Source organism: Hippocampus guttulatus, chromosome 15 (genome assembly GCF_054856545.1).
Source record: "Hippocampus guttulatus isolate MCC_2025c chromosome 15, RoL_Hgut_1.0, whole genome shotgun sequence".
In the NCBI taxonomy this organism is placed as follows: domain Eukaryota; kingdom Metazoa; phylum Chordata; class Actinopteri; order Syngnathiformes; family Syngnathidae; genus Hippocampus; species Hippocampus guttulatus.
Window position 1 is genome coordinate 5,951,771 of NC_141275.1, and position 22,540 is coordinate 5,974,310.

The window sequence follows — 22,540 nt, forward strand, 5'->3', positions numbered from 1 at the left end:
AAGATGAATGTGGTCACTTGACCTTTGGCTTTCCCGCTTTTGGGAGCATAGTCCATTGCCGTTGCATTTCCCCTTTTTTTGCTTGGTCTTGGAGTTTGGGCAGATTTGTGGGAGATCCATAAATGAGTGAATCTAAAATACAAGAGGTCATCAGGTTTAACTCTTACATGCTGTTGGGAGAAATGTGATTCATTTTCCCCATTTGATAGCAATACAAGTACACTACATGTCATTATTTCACCGTGAAATGTGTTGTCTTTTCTTAAAGTGACCTAAAATACTCCAAAAAAGAAAATACTAACATCTTATCATCTTTTTGTACCGGTTCTACAAAAATTGTATACACTGAGACTGTGCCGAGTTAAATTTGTTCACAAAAATTGATTTGACATGTAGCAGTATGTTTAAAAAAAACAAAAAAAAAAACATGATTGTTGTAATCTTAAAAAAGTGAAACTGTACATTCCACAAATGTGCGAATGTTTTCTGGGACAGTGTTAGCGATGTTCAAGAGGGAGCTTGAAATAGTTGCGACAACTATCTGTGGTTCCATCACGTTTGCACAGCTTCCTGCAGAAACATGCACCTGTTGAAGGGTAATGGGGGGGAATCATTAAACAATGAAATAATAAAACAGCTGTATGTATATATAGAATGTCAGAGAGGTTGCTATTATCCACCTATCCATCCATGCGTTCCATTTTCAACACCGCTTATCCTGAACAAGGTCACGGAGAGTTGCTGGAGCCTCTCCCAGCTGACTTTGGGCTTATACAACCTGTGTGGCTAAATGGGAACAATTATATGCCTCCCTTTTGAGTGTTTATGATTATGTAAGCGATAGTGCTTTGGAATTTGGGCTTGTTGCAGCCGGCGTGTTCCTTCGCACATGCGCGTGTATTCAAGAAGACTCGCAGACAAGCTCACGCAGGTCGCAAAGCATCAAAAGTACTCTGCTCAATTCCCGCCTACCGCCAACCGCTACCCTCATTGTAACTGTCAACACTGTACCGTCGTCTTGACGACGACCCAGACTCACTTTTTGCTCACGCCTTTGTTATGAGAAACCTGGATGCTATTGTGGAGCTTTGAGCTGTGAGAGTGTTGTCATCGTTTTAGTTCCCTTATTTAGCCCAATGGAAAAGAGAGAAGTCGGGTTTCGGGGTTGAGAAATTGCATTCGATTTTGCTGGCTTTTAAAATGGGTACTCCGGCCAAAACTAAAAATAAAATACGTTACAATATATGAAGATTTGAAATTGTCCATAGGTGTGAATGTTTTTTTTTTATTTGTCCTGGGTTTGGCTGGTGACTGGCATGTGCCCTCGTCTCTTGCTCAAAACTCAGTTCACCCTGCAAACTGACCCGAATGACGACAAGCGGTATAGAAAATGAATTGATTATGGGCGGATGGATATTATAATATAGTTCAAATTTCATTCTGAAAATATTTCAGACGAATGAATGAAAGAGGGCGTGTGGTTAGCGCGTCGACCTCACAGTGCAGAGGTACCGAGTTCGATTCCAGCTCCGGCCTTACTGTGTGGAGTTTGCATGTTCTCCCCGGGCCTGTGTGGGTTTTCTCCGGGTACTCCGTTTTCCTCCCACATTCCAACAAAACATGCATTACAGGCTGATTGAACACTCAAAGTTGTCCCTAGGTGTGAGTGTGAGCGCCGATGGTTGTTCGTCTCTGTGTGCCCCGCGATTGGCTGGCAACCGGTTCAGGGTGTCCCCCGCCTACTGCCCGAAGACGGCTGCAAAAGGCTCCAGCATGCCCGCGACCCTTGTGACGATAAGCAAATTCGAAAATGAATGGATGTTCAATGGAATCAATACTTCCCCATTGAAAAACCAAATCAAATCACTTCTCGAGAATTTCTTTGTGGGTCCATCATGTGGTGGCAAACTGAAATTTATTTTGTGTTTAATAGCCTGTGTGCTGTATATTCACTCTCAGGAAGATAGCTGAGCACTTCATTCTGCCCAAAAGTCCCATTCGAAAACCATCTCACACAAATAGTGCTACATGGGTACATTGACAAAGAAAATAAATCTGCATCATTGAACTTACTTCATTAAACTCCCAGTTTTTTTTCCTCTACCTCAGATTACCCGGAGGTGGTTCCACTGGAACTTGATGTGAGGAGGGTAAAGTAAACTGTATGGAGGTATTGGAAAAGGACACAATTTGACCACAAATGCCTCAGAACAGAAAAAAATATATAATAAATATATTTACATAAGGTTCCACCCCTGCAGTGTACTTGCCCTCTCGTAGGTACTTCGCTGGCAAAGCTGACCGCCGTTTTGACACGCTTGCCTTTTTGCGCCTCCATCGGAACTTTCCTTGAGGTTTTTAATGGAGTGAGTGCGGCGGTCTCGGTGTCAGGATTGTGTGAGGGTTTACAGAAGACCTGAAGAGATGGAAACCTGCGCTGCGCTTCTCCCGTTAAACGAGTCGCGCTTACTCTGCCCAGTTTCTTATGCAAGAGTGAGATTCTGACTGTGGGGTTGTGTCAAAAGCAGACGGCAAACTGAGCCAGCTGAACTTCGAATTTGTTCTGAGAAGACACTCAATGGACACTTTATTCGGCACACTGGCTCATTAAAGCACAGGTGTCAAAGTCAAGGCCCGGGGGCCAGATCTGGCACCCATATCATCATATGTGGCCCGCGAAATCAAATCAAGCATGTCAAGTTCCACGATGCTTGCTAAAGTCTGAGCCAAAATTTCAAATTGTAATATGTAATCCACAATAACAGTCCTTATTCTTGACTTCTGATTTTAAAACTAGTTATTCATCAATTTGTTGTGCACCGTCTATGTAATATGTGGAGCAGATTAAACTTTAAATGGTTTCCCCTAATTCATAACGGCCCTCCAAGGGAAACCGGAACTACAATGTGGCCCGTGACAAAAATGAATTTCACACCCCTGCATTAAAGCAAATCAAGAGCTGTCTGCATACCCGGACCAACTCGCATGAATCGAATCGTGACAGTGTCGTACATTTTGTGACAGCCAATCGACATGTTATGTTTGTGATTCTACTGTATCAGAGAGATTATTTCCAAAGGTAGATTTCAGAAAGGGAAAGTGTCTGATGGAGGCGAGGGAATCTGAAGGTAGGCGTTCTCTCGCCTGCCCCCGGCCATTGCGGCCTTGGCCAACTTGAAGCCTGCAGCCGTCTCCCACGCAAACGCAACCCACGTTGCACCCGACACCCTGTCTCCATCTCCCATAGGTGCTACACAGAGAGGCCGGCGGCTCAATGAAGTCCATGTTGTGATAAATGCAATGGCCGCTCATGAGATGTTGGTCATAAACAAGACAAAACAATTGTGCATTTGTAAAATGCATGATTCTTTTTTTTAATGGAGTTTTTCATTTCAGTTGGTGACAAGGTTCCAGCCGACATCAGGTTGACCTCTGTTAAGTCCACCACCTTGAGAGTGGACCAATCCATCCTCACAGGTACTCTCAACCGTCTCTTTATTCAAATTTGATTTGTATGGATAGATTTGTGTGTTTTTGACTGTAAAATTAAAACTGGAATTTACCCATTAGGCGCAATCAAACACTCCTTCCTCATCATCCACCAAATCTAATCCATTGTTGGAATTAAAACAATTATTCTGACGCCATCTTTTCCACAGGGGAGTCTGTGTCCATCATCAAACACACTGACCCAGTTCCTGACCCCAGAGCTGTCAATCAAGACAAGAAGAACATGTTGTTTTCTGTGAGCGTAACCTCAGAATTATTTACGTTATCATTTATGCCTCTCACCTCAACTTTAAGTCTGTCTTCATGTCGAAAATAACAAAATAAATGGATAATTAATTGATACTAGATTTATCCCCAAAATGTATCAATGATTCCAATTCGGAGCTGATCGCTCAGAAAGGACAGATTGAAGACTGACATCCGCATCCGTCGTTTGGTCGGGGCTCTCTTTCTCAGACAGTCAACAAAGCTGCTTGAACTAACAACACCAATTTAAAGTTGTACTTAAAGTGATGCGAATTGCTCCTCAAGTGGGATAAAGACTTGACATGTAAAAATCCACTCAATTCATTACACTCGTGTTCAACAAGCAGCAACTTGTAGAAAAAGTGTTGTTTCCAACACGTCCGTGGTGAATCTGACGCTTCCCTGTGTGGTTCAGTGGATCGTTTTCCTCAAGCACAAGTCTGAATTTCATTCTTCTCTAATGTGAGGCATACTGTTCCCCCCCCCCCCCCCCCCCCATCCAGTCTTCCATGAGGTTAAGAGTATTTGGACTGCAATAGCACAATGAGCTCTAGTGTGTACACAACTTGACTCTTTACTATTTCTAATGCATGTTCTGTTATAATCTTTCCATTTTCTGATACTATTAATAGTAACTCTGGTTAGGTGTTGGCGAATGTGATTTTATCTTGTAGTAATGGGTACACTTGACCAGTGTTGCCATAGGTACCTTGAAAAAGTAACTACCGTATTTTCCGCACTATCGGGCGCTTCGGAGTATAAGGTGCACCTTCAATGAGTGGCCTATTTTAAAACTGTTTTCATATATAGGGTGCACTGCGTTATAAGGTGCATAGAATAGACGCGACAATAGTGGTTGCGGTCGCTTTATATATCCACTAGTTGGAGCTACACTAAAGGGAATACAATACAATACAGCGTTATTTATATCGCGCTTTCACAACCGCCACAGCTGTACCAAAGCGCTTTACAGAACATACGTCCAAGAAATCAGAATATTGATCGGTCAATAAGGCGCATCGGCTTATAAGGCGCACTATCGGCTTTTGAGAAAATTGAATGCTTTTAGGTGCGCCTTATAGTGCAGAAAATACGGTAGTTACCTTGATGATCACTTGATTTTAAATTTACTTAGGGGAGTTACTTTTAGCCGTAGCGCCAATTCCGAATAAGCCAGTATTTCATCAGCGACTCGAGAATAAAGCCAAATGCCCCAAAATAAACATGTTTGTCTGGTGACTTAAAAATAATCCATGAATGATTATGAGTCATGACTCGATGTAAATGCCTTTCCTGACTGAGTGATGTATTAAAATGGGCGGCGGCGGGGGTCAACCTTTCACCTACAACCATCTCATTTTCCGCAGGGCACCAACATTGCTGCGGGCCGGGCTATAGGCGTCGTCGTGGCGACCGGAGTTGCCACCGAAATTGGCAAAATCCGCAATCAGATGGCGTCAACAGAACAAGAAAAGACGCCGCTGCAGCAGAAGATGGATGAGTTCGGCGAGCAGCTCTCCAAGGTCATCTCCCTCATTTGCGTGGCTGTGTGGGTAATCAATATCGGTCACTTCGCGGACCCCGTCCACGGTGGCTCCTGGATGCAGGGAGCGATCTATTACTTTAAGATAGCAGTGGCCTTGGCCGTGGCTGCCATCCCCGAAGGCCTGCCTGCCGTCATCACCACTTGCCTGGCCCTCGGAACCCGTCGCATGGCCAAGAAGAACGCCATTGTGCGGAGTCTGCCCTCAGTGGAGACCCTTGGCTGCACCTCTGTTATCTGCTCTGACAAGACGGGGACCCTCACCACCAACCAAATGTCCGTCTGTAGAGTAAGTTACGATTCCACTTATTGTAATTACACCCCCAAATCTGCTTTTGGTTGATTTGGGGGTTTGCCACTCTAGACCTGGAGTGTTAAACTCATTTTCAGGGGCCACGTCATAGTTGTGGTTCCACACAGACTGCTGTTCTGCCCTTCACAGGCATGGTTATTGCATTTATTTTTACCTAGACCTTGAATTTGAAATTAGACGTCCTGGAAAACGTGACAACCAATTATTTAAGTGTGTAATTATTCTTCAATTCATGTTACACACCCAACATGGCATTTGGGTTGATCTGATTCATGTTCTCCAATTCAACATAGACAGTCAGACAATTTAAGAGAGAAGGAACAGTTTGCTCAGAAATCATGTGGGGGGAATTCTAAATTATTCATACCAGTGGCCAGAGTTCCTTGTTCTTCCTTTGCTGTGTGCTTTATCTTTATTTATTTTCTGGGAGACATGCATATTACAGACAATGGCCGCGTTTATATTAGTTTTGGGATTGTAGGAGACAACCTCTGGTGGTACTGCACACCGTTGCCATGACTCAGCCGATCCCACAATCTCATCGGTTTACCAAAAATCACTTTATCCATTGCATTGGGCACTTAGCCTCACCTTGAACTGCAACATCTGGTGCTTCGCTAGCCCCCCCTATGCAAAACCATTGATTTTGTTTCCACAGAGTACATGTCAGTGGTGGTTGTCTTAAGTTGAGTAATATTGAGATTTCGAAAAGCAAAAAAAGGGATTAGCAGCTTTGGCTTAAGTTATTCAAAAGCATATTTATTTATATTATTATTATTTATTTTCTCTGTGGGTGTTGAAATCCTCCGTAGCCCACCAGACAAATACCCCCACTCACAGATGGCGTGGCATGCGTGTGTGTTTGTGTGTGTGTGTATATGTGTGTGTCTGAGTGTGTGATTAACGTGTAGCTGCAGGGAGTTCCCTCAAACTTGGCGGATGTGTAGGAGTGACCTCACCGCAAACCTTTAAACCCTCCCAGGCACAGAAAGACTAAGCCCAGCTGACATTGGCAAATATTGACCCGCATTCACCGAAAGGGGAGGACCTGACAGAGAATAAGGCTGCACGCTCATATACCGTCTCCCCACACAATATGAGGAACAACTGCAGTTCTGCAAAAATAAAATTAAATTAAATTCTGATGCAAAGTATATTGAGGCTCTGATCAAGCTAAATAATGTCACAAAATATTCAGAACAGCTCTCAGTATGATGCAGGGTAATTCGATAACACTGTTAAAAGTTTTATGACATCCTCAAGGAAGCGTTCTCTTCACCTGGTAGTCACTTAGTTTGTTACTAAGGAGTCTGCAAAAGCCATGAAAGCGTTTTCCAAGATACTCTGTGGAGGGGAATATGATTTTGAAAAATAATTGAAATCCTCTTTTTTTCTCCCTCAATATTATGAATTAATATGGGGTTAATTTTGCCATCTTTAAAATGATCTCACCCTTTCTCAGCACAGTATGACCTTTTTAAAAAAAAATATGATCCATCGTTTTCTGATCCATATCCCAAACTCCCTTTTCCCTTTGAGCACATGCAAACCCGAATAGTGGCTACTCGCCCCGTCATCCCCGCGCAAGATGAGATAGTGAGGAGATGAATCCGATCCTGTGCCACTATGACTGAGTCACATTGATCACACTGTGCCTTGTTACCGTGGAGACCACGGTAGATCAGATAGTGAGGGAAAAAGTGGATGGAGGACCAATCTTATTATATTTCTCAGTCGCTGCTTTGGCTGCACTGGGTGTTCTCTTGTGGAAGTCATTGGGGTCCCCAAATAGCCAGTTGTTGATTTGTTCGCGAGTTGTGGAACTGGGCCTCATAAACCTTTTGTCTGCCGCTTTTAGTTGACCAGACGACTAAGGTGCAATGAGGTCGTTTCTTTTAACATTGAGCCTCTATCTCCTGTGTCAGGACGACCCATAGATCCTCTTGCAATAACATTTCAAAGTCATGAAACTTGGACACAGACATTCATGCCTTCATCGGATCATTTCCACGGTCACCTCCTGACTTTCCCTCCTGGGATAAATGGATACAAATGATTACTTTATAGTGCCCACCCCCCTTTTTCTAGTAAAATGCAATGCAACAGTCTGCAGGATAGGATGAGACTGTCTTGATCTTGCATTTAAATTAGAGCTTCCGTCGAATGAGTGATACTCTCAACTCCCCATCTCCAAATGTTTGTCGCTGCTACGAGCAGTGGTGGAACTACAGGGTGGCCAGGGGTGGCCAAGGCCACCCGTCGTCACTTTGTAACCAACCCCCCTGGCTATCCTCATACCTCGAGGAAAATTTTTATATCAGATTTTTCTGCCATTTTGCAGTAGCCTATTGTTAGACCCCTTGATACTCCGCTGCATCTTTTTTTTTTTAACTGTGTATTTAAATAATAAAATAAATCATCAGAATTCAAACTGTACAAAAATCTGTTTTAAGTCAAGAATATTCAATTGTTACAATCGATGTCAATCAAAATCATCAATTCACACCACAGCGAGCAAACAACATGGCCGAGAAGGATTTGTTTATCGTACCATCCACAGTCATGGGGTCGTGAAATGAAATGCACACTGATAAAGACGCAAGCTTGGCCACCTCTCAGTGAAGCATGCAGTCCATTTATTATTAAGTGCTAAATCAATTTTTAGCTTCATCCTGCAGTCTATTGACATATTTTGGTAATCTCAAACAGTTTCAAACATGTTTTCCAGATTGTGTGTGTGTGCCTGTGTGCCTGTGCCTGTATCTATGGATTATGTAATCCGTTTTTTTTTTTTTTTTAAAGAGAAGAGACTGTAATGTTTTCTTGTTCAGTTGATATATTTAATCCATACAAATCTTCTTGTGTATACAACCATACTTGTATTACACATGCGGTGCATCCCGTTGTTTTTCCTGTCAACTGCGAGGGTTCAATTCCTGTCTCGTGCGCCAATGCGTTGCCAATCAACCTACTTGATGGTTTTAGGGAGTCTGAGGATTCAAGAAAGTTAGAAACGTAACTAAGGCAAGAGTCTTCAAGTGTCCTATTTCTTGACTTGATTTATGTTGCACAAAAGTGTGAGCGTGTGGGGGGGGGGGGTGGGGGGTGAGTTAGTGAGTGAGTGAGTGACTGATGAGGCATAACATGATGTGTGACTCCCCCGCTTGTTTGGAAATTGGCAGAGGGTGGAAATCAAAGATGTGAGTAAAGGATTTTTGGGGCCTTCTCCAACAGCAATCAGTCATCCGCAGCGGTGATGTCACACGGCGGATACACTGCAATCGGCTCGCTGGTTTTGAATTGAAAAAGACAAGCGAGGCCAGGTTTTCGGATTCTCAGTGGGCAGCCGTTTAGAATTAAGGAGCGGTTGTTTGAGCGCCGCAATTGGCTAGATCTGCGCAAGCTGTCTCCAAGACCGCGGAATCTGTCATGTCAAAAACTATCCGTTCCTGGACAATGTGTGTGGTTTTTTTTCTTCCCCATGGAAAGAAATACAAATGAAAGAAAATCGGTCAAACTGTGAGTGCGAATGGTTGTTTGCATATATGTGCTCTGCGATTGGCTGGCGAACAATGAGTCCTGGTTGCCGAAAGTCTCCTGTGATAGGCTGTAGCGCACCGTCGGCAACCCTAAAAAGCACACACGACATAGAAATTGAACGGGTTGATGGATTTGTGTGTCACAAAGTGACAGAAAAGTTAGCTTGAAAGAAAGTCACTTTAGTATCCATCTTCCATGCAAATGTATTCAATTTTTTAAATGTGAAATTGAATTTGCGCACCTTCACTCTCACATAGACAAAGTAAAATGACTTCTTTTGCACTTAGAATTAGATCAATTACATGACAGGTCGGTACTAATCTCGGCTAAGAATAGAAGCGACATGTTTTCGCACGAACACATGAACTGTGACTGCGCAGCTATTTACTTGTTTGTTTGTTTTTTTCCCCTCTCCAGATGTTCGTGGCGGACAAAGTGCAGAATTCCAGCTGCACCTTGCATGAGTTCTCGATAACAGGATCCACATATGCACCTGAAGGGGAAATGTAAGTTTCATATCTTAAACTTAAAAGGAAAAAAAAAAAGAGAGTGAGTTCTTCTGCAATAATTCAATTGTGTAGAGTGCATGTCTTTTATCTCGTTATTTCATAACGTGCTTCAAAATGAAAAATTATGATAGCGTCCTGTCCCAAAAAAAAACCGAAATGATGTTGAAACTGAACGACGGGGCGTTTTTAAATGTGTCTGCATGTTGTTTGTTTAGCTGCACAGTTAAGAATGTGATTCCACGTCAACCTGTGGCTTTCATAACAGCACAGCATGGGAGCTTTGCTAGCGACGGCAAGTCGTCAGGCCACCGGCGTCGTCGATCTTGAGAACGAACGCATGCCGTCCCGCAAATTCCACACCGGCATTGAAACCGTGTTTACATGACAATAGTTTCTCATCAAACCCTCCTATGCTGAACAGCCGAACGTTTTCCTCATGTCATGAATTTTCATGAGCGCCCGATGTGTGGTGAACTGTAAAGTGTTTCCCCCTTGTGTTTAAAATTTTTAGCGTCATGTTGGTCTTTTTTTTTTTTCTCTCTCTCCAGACTGAAAGGAGACCGGTCAGTCCAGTGTGGAGACTATGATGGACTTTTGGAGTTGGCCACTGTGTGTTCCATGTGCAATGACTCTTCATTGGATTACAATGAGGTCATTAAAAGCGCACGCGCGCACACACACACACGCACGCATAGCAGTACTAAATATAGTTCTGTTGCCATACAACTGGGCAACGTTGCGTCGTTTTGGTGAGTGTCCTTTTTTTGTTCGAAGAGCTCGTTTTAGCCCAATCTTGAGCGAAAATTCTTGGAATTGCTTTTCTCACCTCTTTGTCATGGCCACAGTATCTTAGTAACCAGACTGAAGAGAGAGCCCGGGGATAACACAACTTAAATTGCATGTATCCTCCCTGGCCTAACTGATCCGTGGCTGTTTTGCCGCCACTTTAATATGTTTTTAGGTGATGAAATACCTGAGTGGGAGCCCAAGCAGAAAAGAGGAGCAGCTGAGCACCGGCGAGGGGGGTAGAAGGGGTGGACGAGGAGTTTTATTGCTTTGTGCTGTCACACAAACAAATGATTGGCCATTAGTGCGTCCTCTGCCCTACTTCACTTTTCAGCACCTTTTAAAGAGACTTCACGAGTATGACTCACCACCGGGGTGGGTTTCTAGCAGATCTAAATATTGCCCTTGACAGAATGTCGAGAGCAAAGGGAAATGAGTGACTTGTTGAGTATCCTGCTTTTAGCACGTGTAATTGAGAATGACGCCTTCGGCAAGGTCATTGTGACCAAAGAAATACATTTTTGCACAACACCGTGCAGCGGTGCAGCAAATTGAGTAACTCGAGTTTAAATTGTCTGCATTTTCATCCTGTGTGCTTCCAATAAATTTAACATGCTTTGTTAAGTGTGCAGAAGCTATGACAAAGTGGAATGAATACATCTGAGCTTTCGGTTTGCTAAGCCATATAATGTTAATTAAACATGCTGTGCCATGAAATTTGTACACTACAAGAATACAGACAATAAATTCTTTTGATTTGAACGACTATCCACCTTTTAATATACCGTATTGGCCCGAATCAAAGACGGTGTTTTTTGCATTGAAAAAAGATTGAAAAAGTGGGGGTCGTCTTATATTCGAGGTGTCAACATTATACCCATTCACGACGCTAGATGGCGCCAGATATCATTGAAGCGAATGCTGAACTTGAGTCCCCAGGCCAAAGTGAACCCCTCTCAGGAAGAATAAAAATAAAAATAGCGGTAGCACAAAGAAGAAAATAGCGGTAAGAAAATAATAGAAGAGATAACAGAAAATGGAGAAACGTAGCGACAATCTGGAGAAAAGTGGGTCGAAGATCGGCCAGGTTAACTGGCAGCTGAGGAGAAGTTATGATGTCATTTACATTTCAAAAACCAGAAGCCATTCATTTACGAATGTGATTGCACTTTACATATTTAAATGTTCAGATATTAAGATTAGAATGAGGCAAAATAACATGCTTTTTCTCTCAAATATATTGTTAGAATCATTTGTTTCAGATGTACTGTAATTATTTTCTGTATAAAAATTAATTTGGTGTTCAGAAAGTCTTTTTTCAAACTTGAGTCTTGAAAAAGAGGGGGTTGTCTTATAATCAGGGCCGTCTTATATTCGGGCCAATACGGTAATTTAAAAAAAGAATTCCCTTCTTTTTCTTCGTGAAAGGTGTTTGACATTCTTTGGTCAAAGAATAAAAGCACTTTCAGCATCCGTCTGTCACATGAGTTCAAATCACGTTGCTTTGGGAGGGCAGCTCTTTCTCATGCAAGTCTTGACTCTGGCTTTTGTTTCCATTTTTCACACTCTTTGAAAAAGAGTAACCAATCTAGCAGTTGATAATTTGGTGGCTGAAAAAAAGATCATGCCTGCTGGAGCCACATAAAAGTATCAGTGCAGTTGATGTAACGTAATTTTGGTGAGTTTGATTCGAGGTGGAGACACATCCTGGGCTCCGTGGACATGTGTAGGGCATGTCATCGTATTTCATTCATAAATATTACAACAGTATATATCGAACTCCCTGAATCATTGCAGACTTTAAAGAGAATGAGAGGAGCCAAATCAAGTTGGCTGTGCTCACACCCACAACGGCACAGAGCGCCTGCTTTAAACTGCGCCAAGCCGTGTGCCTCTGCGAAAACACCCACAAAACAAAGTCCAGCTCTCCTATAAATGAGCCCGTGCTTTACCATGACACAATTTACCAAACAAATGGTGATTTGCATTTCATATTTTCATTCTTCCCGACTGATTAACGTCATAACAAATGCTTGTTAATGCTTCTCTCAGTCCAAAGGCGTGTACGAGAAAGTGGGGGAAGCCACAGAGACGGCTCTTACCACCTTGGTGGAGAAGATGAATGTCTTCAAAACGGACCTTTCCGGACTCAGCAAGGTGGAGCGTGCTGGGGCCTGCAACTCGGTGAGCCTCACGAAAGAGTGCAAATGCGCAAACATCATTGGCAGTACAAGCTTTGTGGTTTTAACAACACTCTTATCAAAGTCATTTTGACATTTTGAACTGTAAATGGTACAGATCGAAGTGAGAAAACAATCTGCAGTGATTATTCATTTTACCAGCCGAATTGCCATAAAGAATCGTCCAAATTCTAATACGCTTCTCCTCACGAGGGTCGCAGGTGTGCTGGAGCCCATCCCAGCTGTCTCCGGTGAAATAAAAAGGGTCAAAGGTCATTTGTCAGTGTCTTTAACCCTCTTTTACATTGCAAGGCCGCCAAACGGCCTCGTCAGAGCGGAACAAAACATTTGGCAGCAAAAAGGATTTGTTTTTGCAACTGAACAAAGAAATTAAGTTGAAAAAAAAATCTATTTTCGTGCCGAAATCGTGTGCACATTTACATAACGAGTTGATGCGTGATAATGGCAGTGCAAATATCTTGTGTAACTTCAAATACTTGGCGCACACGCGACATTACACAACAGGCAGGGCGATTCCAGTGTGAAACTATCCCACGTTCTCCGGCATTCACAGTTTACAGGTGACTTAGAGCTCTGATATTCCCTCTGAAGATGTTTCTGGCCATTTCGTGTTTCGTTTGCACAGGACGGGGTGTGTAGAAGTGAAAACTATCAAACTTGTTTCATATTGCCTAAACATCATTTATAAAGTCGACTCTGACTGAGAAGGACATCTAGTGGTCGAACCAGACCTGATGCAGAGTACAAGAAAATGATGATGACACAGTTCGTGACTTTATGATGTTTCTTCAACATGTTGTTTGCACTTAGCATTTGCTAACGTGACGAATGTGGTCAACTGCCTTCATGATGTTGATATTTGTTCGAAAGCCGCCTCCTTCTACTGAATCAAACCCTCCAGCTGCCCCCCCCAAAAAAAAACTGCACTATGACACTAGCCATGATCTTCCCAGGCTTTTTTATTTATTCCTGGGTAATCTGATTTCCTTCCTAATTGCAAAGATATGCACGTGAGCTTCATTAAACATTCTAAATCGTTAAAGGTAAGAAAATGGAAATAATCTATTGATACCTGCCTAGGTCTAAGGCCAACGACTTTTTTTAAAATGTATTTATTTATTTTTAATTGCTGTTTTTCCATGTCGCCCGTTGCTCCTTCAGGTGATCAGGCAACTGATGAAGAAGGAGTTCACCTTGGAATTCTCTCGCGATCGCAAGTCCATGTCGGTCTACTGCACGCCGGTCAAGCCCGGCTCTCAGAGCAAGATGTTTATCAAGGCATGGGAGAATCGTACAATTCAAGAATTTCTTTTTCCTTTCTATCACATTCTAATGTCTCTTTTTGCCTGTATAGTCAGTTGTAGTCTTTTTCAACAGGGTGCTCCAGAGAGCGTGATCGAGCGATGTCAATACATGCGTCTGGGAACCGGGAAGGTGGCACTGACACCGGCCTTGCGTGAGCAGCTCATGTCCAAGGTCCGTGACTGGGGAACGGGGCGGGACACCCTGCGCTGCTTGGCTCTGGCCACCCGTGACAACCCGCCACGCAAGGAGGACATGGATTTGGAGAATTCCAGCAAGTTTGTGGACTATGAGGTTGGTTGTTATGAAAACTAGACACAACATGGGTAATGTTTCTTGAGCTGAAATTAGATTTACTGTATTAACTCATTCACTCCCAAAGACGTTTTTAAACGTCTTTTCAGATTTGTTCAGAATTGGCTGTACTGAATGAGTTTTTATATGAAAACATTTTTTTTGCCCCCCCTCGTCACATGTTTCACTTGACTTGCTGCTAGGCGGAGTCATAACTGCCCATATGCAAATGAAAACATTTGCGAGATGACATCACCACATCTTGAAACTAATACTCTTTTTTTTTTTTTTTTTTTTTTTTTTCCCTCCTTCTTCCGTTTTAGTTGAGCCTCACATTCATCGGCTGTGTGGGCATGCTGGATCCGCCGAGAAACGAGGTGATAGGCTCGGTGAAACTCTGCAACGAAGCAGGTATTCGTGTGATCATGATCACGGGGGACAACAAGGGCACAGCGGTGGCCATCTGCAGGCGCATCGGCATCTTCGGCGAGAAGGAGGACGTGGCAGGAAAGGCCTACACCGGCCGCGAGTTCGATGATCTTTCACTGGAAGCCCAGAAAGAGGCTGTGAAACACGCACGATGTTTCGCACGAGTGGAGCCGGCTCACAAGTCCAAGATTGTTAGCTACCTGCAGTCCTTTGAGGAAATCACCGCCATGGTGAGCACAATCAAGAATCATTGAATCATTTTTTTCCAGGTGATGTCTGGCTCAGCTCAAGTATTTCTTTTGGCAAAAGTTGTGAAAACACAAACGTGATGGGTTTGTCCGGCTTTCTGTAGCCTGCTGCTTATTGTAGCATCCACAATGTTATAAGATATCCTTTATTTGTCCCACACTGGGGAAATTTACAGCCTCCAGCAGCAAGAATGTAGGCAGAAAGAAGAAAAAACAAACAAACACCGTTCAATTAAGTGCAATATAAATACAAAATGGATAAATCGCAGTGCTATTTACAGTTGTTTTTCACATCATTTAATTATTATTAATATTATCGTTACTATTTTTATTCAGCAGCCTGACAGCAGTCGGTAGGAACGAGCGGCGATATCTCTCCTTCTTGCAGCGCGGGTGTAACAGTCTCTGGCTGAAGGAGCTACCTAGTGCTGAGAGGGTGGGAGGGGCTGTCCATCATAGCTTTTAGCTTAGTTAGCATCCTTCTGTTGCCCACCTCCTCCAGAGTGACAAGGGAGCAGCCCAGGACAGAACTGGCCTTCCTTACCAGTCGCTCCAGTCTCTTTCTGTCCTGGGCTGAGATGCTGCCTGACCAGCAGACAATGCCATAATGGATGGCCGAGGCCACCACCGAGTTATAGAAAGTCTTAAGGAGCGACCCCTGAGCCCCAAAAGACCTCCGTTTCCTGAGTAGGAAGAGTCGGCTCTGTCCTTTCCTAATCAGGGTGTCCGTGTTTGTAGACCAGTCCAGTTTGTTGTTCAGAAGAACACCTAGGTACTTGTAGGAGGTCACCCTCTCTATGTCCATACCCTGGATGTTCATCGGTGCTGGTGAGGACTGTTTCCTGCAGAAATCCACAACCAACTCCTTAGTTTTCCTAGGGTTGATCTGGAGGAGATTCTGCTGGCACCAGTCCACAAAGTCCTTCGTCATTCCCCTGTACTCCCGATCGTCCCCCTCTGTAATGAGGCCAACAATCGTAGAGTCATCGGAGAACTTCTGAAGGTGGCAGTTTGGAGTGGCGTGTCTGAAGTCCGAGGTGTAGAGGATGAACAGGAATGGAGCCAGAACAGTCCCCTGCGGCGCTCCAGTGCTGCAGAGAAGCCTGTCCGACTAACAGCTCTGCAACCTCACGTACTGCGGCCGATATGGTGCCGTCCTTGGGGAGTAACACCTATTAAAAAGTAGCACATACACTACAATAAGGACTTTTTCTGGATGATAATGAATTCATTATCATATCATTTAAAAAAATAATAAAACACCGTCCAATGCCGTAAGACTATGTAATAACGCGGCTTGTTGACAGCCGTAATCAGTTTTTCATGTCATTATTTTATTCTGGCCTAGTCGTGTTTTTCATCCAAATTCATTCATTCATTCATTTTCCGATCCGCTTATCCTCACAAGGGTCGAGGGGGGTGCTGGAGCCTATCCCAGCGGTCTTCGGGCAATAGGCGGGGGATGCCCTGAACCGGTTGCCAGCCAATCGCAGGGCACACAGAGACGAACAACCATCCGCGCTCACACTCACACCGAAGGACAATTTAGAGTGTTCAATAAGCCTGCCATGCATGTTTTTGGAATGTGGGAGGAAACTGGAATACCCACGCAGGCATGGGAAGAACATGCAAACTCCACACAGCAAAGCCCGAGCCGGGATCGAACCCACGACCTCTGCACTGTGAGGTCAACGCGCTCACCACTGGACCACCGGGCCGCCCTTTCACAAATGTCTACTGTAACTTGAACTACGGCATTCGTGCTCAAGATTTTGACAGACCATGGTGGACAAAACCGACTCAAACCCATCAAACTTGTTTCGGTCTTGAATTAAACAGACCCCGACGAGAAAGATCACAAAATGCTGGAGGATGTCCATTGTTGATATTTGATTAGCTGCGTCACATTTCTCTTGCTCTTGTCATGCGAGTATGATGTCACACTGTTTACAGAAGCTGCTACCCCGCCTGCATTCCACTTTATCTGATATATGCTGTATTTATCTGATAGTTCTACTATGTATGGTATGTCTCATGCGATTCATCCTTCCTTTCAAAATATATAAAAGGATAAAGGGCATGTTTCAGTCCTCCCCTGCAGCCGCTGTCTTCTATCGGACGCTGTCATATTTTACGCGCTCTGCTGCTTCCTCTCTGTCTCAGCAGCAATATGATGCATTGTAGGTTGCGCTACGGGCCACCTCTCCCCGCTGCTTCCTAAATGATTGTTAAATCAACGCTTTTTCTCATCACAGACCGGAGATGGCGTGAACGATGCCCCCGCCCTGAAGAAAGCAGAGATCGGCATCGCAATGGGCTCGGGTACAGCGGTGGCCAAATCAGCCTCCGAGATGGTACTCTCTGATGATAATTTCTCCACCATTGTGTCTGCTGTGGAGGAGGGCCGGGCCATCTACAACAACATGAAGCAGTTCATCAGATACCTCATTTCCTCCAACGTGGGCGAAGTCGTGTGGTGAGGAAGAGCGACGTGCTGAGATACCGCAGTCATTTTTCATTCGTCTCAATGCTTATGTCCGTTTCCCTGCAGCATCTTCTTAACCGCCATTCTGGGTCTCCCTGAGGCTCTGATACCAGTCCAGTTGTTGTGGGTCAATCTGGTGACCGATGGTCTGCCTGCCACCGCTCTAGGCTTTAACCCCCCTGACCTGGACATCATGGACAAACCTCCACGTAATCCCAAAGAACCTCTCATCTCAGGATGGCTTTTCTTCCGCTACTTGGCCATTGGAGGTACTTACTGAAATAGTTGTGCCTTTTATCCACAGCTCGCTTTAAAAGAAAACTGCTTTTTTTTCCTTTTTTGACAATTTAACGCAGTTCCCAGATGTATGCGGCGATATTTTGTCAAAATGCACCAAGCACAGTTTATACACCATTTCTCTCACCTTGCCGATATCACCCAGTTGTAGAGGCGGGTTATCTCATTTAAATGAGCCAGCCCTCATCCCCGCCCTGTTTTCTGCTGGGCCAAATGCAAGTCTGGCATTTATTGCAATGAAGCGGCAACCCATGTGCAAAGAAGTGTCCCTAATAGCAATGAAAAGATTTTAACTTGTGGTGTCAGCAGTTCATACACAAGACTGTGTATGTGGCGCAGGGACACGCTGGCAAATACGGAAACCCTCTCCTACCTTTTCTTTATAAAACGTAAGCCCCTGTAACGCTGTGTAAACTTAAAATTTGCAAATGAATTTTTCAAGAATGGAGTCGTGACAACTGCTGTACATTTTTTGTATGTCTTAGGCTACGTGGGTCTGGGGACCGTGAGTGCCGCCACATGGTGGTACCTGTTTGATGAAGAAGGGCCACAAGTGTCTTTTTATCAGCTGGTGAGTCCCAAATTGATTCTCTCTCCACAGTATTTTCAATGTTGAACACGACGAATTCCCATTTCCCCCGTTCTGTACAGTCTAGTGGCATAGCATGAACTACCAAAGCCCAGGGCTAGTCAAGCAGTCACACTCTCAACAGCCAGTCCTGTAGGGAGTTTGTTTTGTCTCTCTCGGGCTGCTCTCGAAGGCAATCCAGAAGTTTCAACCAAAAAAGGATGAGTTGGCAGGTGTAACAATTCATGACTCTTAAAAGAAAACCCCCAAAAAAACTGTTTTTTTCAGGGACAGCGGTGACTACAGTGGACAGTTAATCGTGTTCTCAGGTTACAGGGTGCATGAAAAGGTTAATGCAAAAAGCGTACCGCTGGCAAAAAAGCTGAAATATCACATCACTTTTCACAGAATTATATATAAGAGTTCATAAAACCTGTGTCATTTAAAACATGGACTTCATGTCATTTCCTGGTATATCGTTTAGTGTGGCAGCAATGCGCTTGCTTCCATATGTAGCCACGGAGGCTTCCGGGCCCCTCCTGTTGATAGGTGAAGAGCTCTGCTACCTTATGAGGGTTGAATCCTTTCTTTGGTCGCTAGAAACCCATTTCAGAAGACTTCAGTACACATACTGATAACGATGTCCTCCACAGTGCTCAACATCTCACCACATGTCAAGCCAAGCAACAAGCTATATTCTTGTTCCCGTATTTTCCGCACTAAAAAGCGCACCTAAAAGCCTTCCATTTTCTTAAAAGCCCACAGCGCTTTAAAATCTGATGCGCCTTGTGTATGGTCATTACGGAAATATTTCGACCCCCAAAATGGCTCCTTGCTCGAGACATGCTGACAACGCAGAGTTCAAACTTAAGGCGATCGGTTACGCAGTTGAACATGGACATAGAGCAGCGGCAAGAGAGTTCAACATTAGTTGAACTCTCTGTTGGTTAAGTGAACCGTGTCGCTGCTTTATTAAATTAGTTTTACTGACATCTGATCGTTCTGTCGCCGTTTCCTTGGGCATAACTCCATCTCGTGGATGCGTTGTGGATTGCGTCTTACAATGCGGTGCGCCCAATGTATGAAAAAAATGACAAAATAGGCCATTCACTGAAGGTGCGCCTCATAATCCAGTGCGCCTTTTAGTGTGGAAAATATGGTACATTCTCTTATCATTTCGCGTTTCTTGTTCTAATAGAAAAATATCTTGTCTGCTCTATTGGAATGCAGCATTTTATCTCATCTGAATTTTTTTATGTCCTGTGTCACAATCCTTCCTGCTGTGGTGGAATGTTCCCCTGTGTTCCTGGCAACACATCAGCTTGTTAGCCATACATTCACACCTGCAGAGCTCAGCTGAAGCTTGTTATCCGGCCACCTTCGAAGCAGCCTCTACTTCAGCGTTGCCAGATATATCTTTTTGTCATTACACTATTTCCAGTGTTCACTTCCACATTTACTGCAGTTTTTTGATCTTGTTTATACCTGGAGAAAGCGGTGCGCCGTAATCACCCTGTGTAGTGGGGATGAGCTACGGCTGACCTTGATTCGGGGCATTGTGAATTGGTGGGGATTGGATAAGATCTGCTCGGCGTTCGTAAAGGGCCGTGGGCCCGTCTTGGTCAACACACCTCTCGAACATTGCATTGGCATCAAGTCAAGTCAAGTCAAGTCAACAGTATTTATAGAGCACTTTCAAACAGCCATCGCTGCATACAAAGTGCTGTACATGGAGCAATTTAACATGCACAATAATCAGTAAGACAAATCGGTAATAAAGGCGGTAGAAAGCACCAAACAGTAAAACCAAGAACAAATCTAAGTCATGCTGAGTCGAATGCCAAAGAATACAAGTGAGTTTTGAGGAGGGTTTTGAAGATGGGCAGCGAGGAGGCTTGCCGAATGTTTAGTGGGAGGTCATTCCAGAGAGAGGGACCAGCAACAGAAAAGGCTCGATCCCCTCTGAGCCTCAGTTTAGTTCTTGGTACTTCTAATAAAGTCTGGTCCACAGACCTGAGGCGCCGGGCAGGTGTGTAGGGGCGGATGAGCTCAGAGAGGTAAGGTGGCGCGAGATTATTCAGAGATTTGAAAACAAATAAGAGGATCTTGAAAATAACTCTAAAATGAATGGGGAGCCAGTGAAGGGATGCCAGAGTAGGAGTTATGTGCTCCCTCTTACGAGTACCAGTCAAGAGGCGAGCGGCGGCATTCTGGACCAGCTGAAGGCGCTTAATGGAGGACTGGCTGACTCCAAAGTAAAGGGCATTGCAGTAATCGAGCCGGGATGTGACAAAGGCATGAATTACCATCTCAAAGTGTTCATGTGAGAGGAGAGGTTTTATTTTGGCCAGCTGTCTAAGGTGAAAGAAGCTGGATTTAACAACGGCACCAATTTGCCGATCGAGTTTGAAATCACTGTCCAGTTTAAGGCCCAAGTTTGAGACTGTTGACTTAAGATAAGGAGACAGGGGGCCCACGTCTACAGGATGGAATGTACAAGGGCCACTGGGACCAAACAATATCACCTCTGTCTTCTTTTCATTGAATCTCAAGAAATTTTGTGCCATCCAGGTTTTGATTTCTTCCAGACAGGATAGGAGTGGCCTTAATGAGAAGGCGTCTTTCTTGCTCAGTGGGACATAGATCTGGCAGTCATCTGCATAGCAGTGGAAGGGAATACCATGTTTCCTTAAGATGGAACCCAATGGGAGCAGATACAGCGAGAACAGCAGAGGCCCCAGAATTGAGCCCTGTGGAACACCACATGACAGGGGAGCAGTGCGTGACTCAGAGCAGCCAAGGCTGACACAGAAGGTTCTGTCAGCTAAATAGGACCTAAACCACTCAAGAGCACTGCCGCCAATGCCCACCAAGTGCTGCAAACGCATCAGGGACAGTCCCTCTGACTGTGGTGGTGTTCACTCTTTTTGCAAGAAAGAGAGGACGAAGGGTGTGTGCCAATTACAGGACGATAAACATAACCCAATCTTACGGTGAAAATCTAAGAGTTGCTCAGGAGAGGGCTTCTGCTCCTGCGCATCAAGACGAGCCCGATGAAGTGGCTTCGGTATTTCATTAACTCCTGGATACCTCCCTTTGCTCCATGAGGAGGCTCCGGTGGACAACCTTGGACACGCTCGAGAAACTACTGTATCTCGCTGGCCTGAGAATGCCTCTGGATCCATACCGGAAAGGGCTTGACAAAGTGGCTAGGGAGAGAAAAGTCTGGGCTCCCCTGCTTGGCAACTGCCTCCGAAAACCAACCCTGGAAAAGCAGAAGAAATGGGTCGACGGGTGGATGGATCAAATATACTGTATGTGAGCATGAAAATATAAACTGCACCAATATGGTAGATCAAGACCAGCTCGATGAAGTGGCTTCGATATTTCATTTAGATGCCTCATGGATACCTCCCTTTGCTCCATGAGGAGGCTCCGGCGGACTACCTTGGACACACTCGAGAAACTACTGTATCTCTCTAGCCTGAGAATGCCTCTGGATCCGTACCGGAAAGGGCTTGACGAAGTGGCTATGGAGAGAAAATTCTGGGCTCGCCTGCTTGGCAACTGCCTCCGAAAACCAACCCTGGAAAAGCAGAAGAAATGGGTCGAAAGGTGGATGGATCAAATATACTGTATGTGAGCACGAAAATATAAACTGCACCCATATGGTAGATCAAGACAAACCCGATGCAGTGGCTTTGGTATTTCATCTTGATGCCTCCGGGATACCTCGCTTTGCGCCATTAGGAGACTCCGGCGGACTACCTTGGACACGCTCGAGAAACTACTGGATCTCTCTGGCCTGAGAATGCCTCTGGATCCCTACCGGAAAGGGCTGGACGAAGTGGCTAGGGAGAGAAAAGTCTGGGCTCCCCTGCTTGGCAGCTACCCCCGAAAACTAAGTCGCTAGTGGGCTCTTGTTTGACTTGAGCAACAAGGTCAAACAGGTCCTCCATTGCATCAGCGCACGCACACATTCTTGAGCTTGTATGCGTCTGTCCCCGCAGCGACACTTCATGCAGTGCACTGAGGAGAACCCAGTGTTTCAGGGAATCGATTGTGAGGTGTTTGAATCCCGCTACCCCACCACCATGGCCCTCTCCGTGCTGGTTACCATTGAAATGTTCAATGCGCTCAACAGGTCAGTCATCGTCTCCTTGAAATGTCACACTTAAATGTCAACTGTCACGTGGCTGTAATTGAAGAGACGCCGTCATCCGGCATGACACCACTTCTTTGAGAAAGCCTTACACACTTGCCAGAGGG

General features: G+C 44.6%; 1 protein-coding gene across 4 annotated transcripts in view; it reads left to right on the top strand.

Moving 5' to 3' along the window:
• Positions 1–22,540, top strand: part of atp2a3 (ATPase sarcoplasmic/endoplasmic reticulum Ca2+ transporting 3) — a 48,873-nt gene that overhangs the window by 21,580 nt on the left and 4,753 nt on the right. For 3 of the 4 annotated variants that reach the window (XR_015102999.1, XM_086130488.1, XM_086130487.1), the window contains exons 6-17: positions 3,397–3,477; positions 3,660–3,745; positions 5,124–5,588; positions 9,570–9,658; positions 10,210–10,312; positions 12,500–12,631; positions 13,810–14,244; positions 14,568–14,903; positions 17,177–17,397; positions 17,473–17,675; positions 18,189–18,274; positions 22,282–22,415. Coding sequence is in view for 3 of the 4 variants with exons in the window: in XM_086130488.1 (XP_085986614.1) it covers positions 3,397–3,477; positions 3,660–3,745; positions 5,124–5,588; positions 9,570–9,658; positions 10,210–10,312; positions 12,500–12,631; positions 13,810–14,244; positions 14,568–14,903; positions 17,177–17,397; positions 17,473–17,675; positions 18,189–18,274; positions 22,282–22,415 (2,371 nt within the window). In the remaining variant the exon portion in view is untranslated. The remainder of the gene's footprint in view (positions 1–3,396; positions 3,478–3,659; positions 3,746–5,123; positions 5,589–9,569; positions 9,659–10,209; positions 10,313–12,499; positions 12,632–13,809; positions 14,245–14,567; positions 14,904–17,176; positions 17,398–17,472; positions 17,676–18,188; positions 18,275–22,281; positions 22,416–22,540) is intronic. The other variant, XM_086130489.1, reaches the window with a different exon arrangement.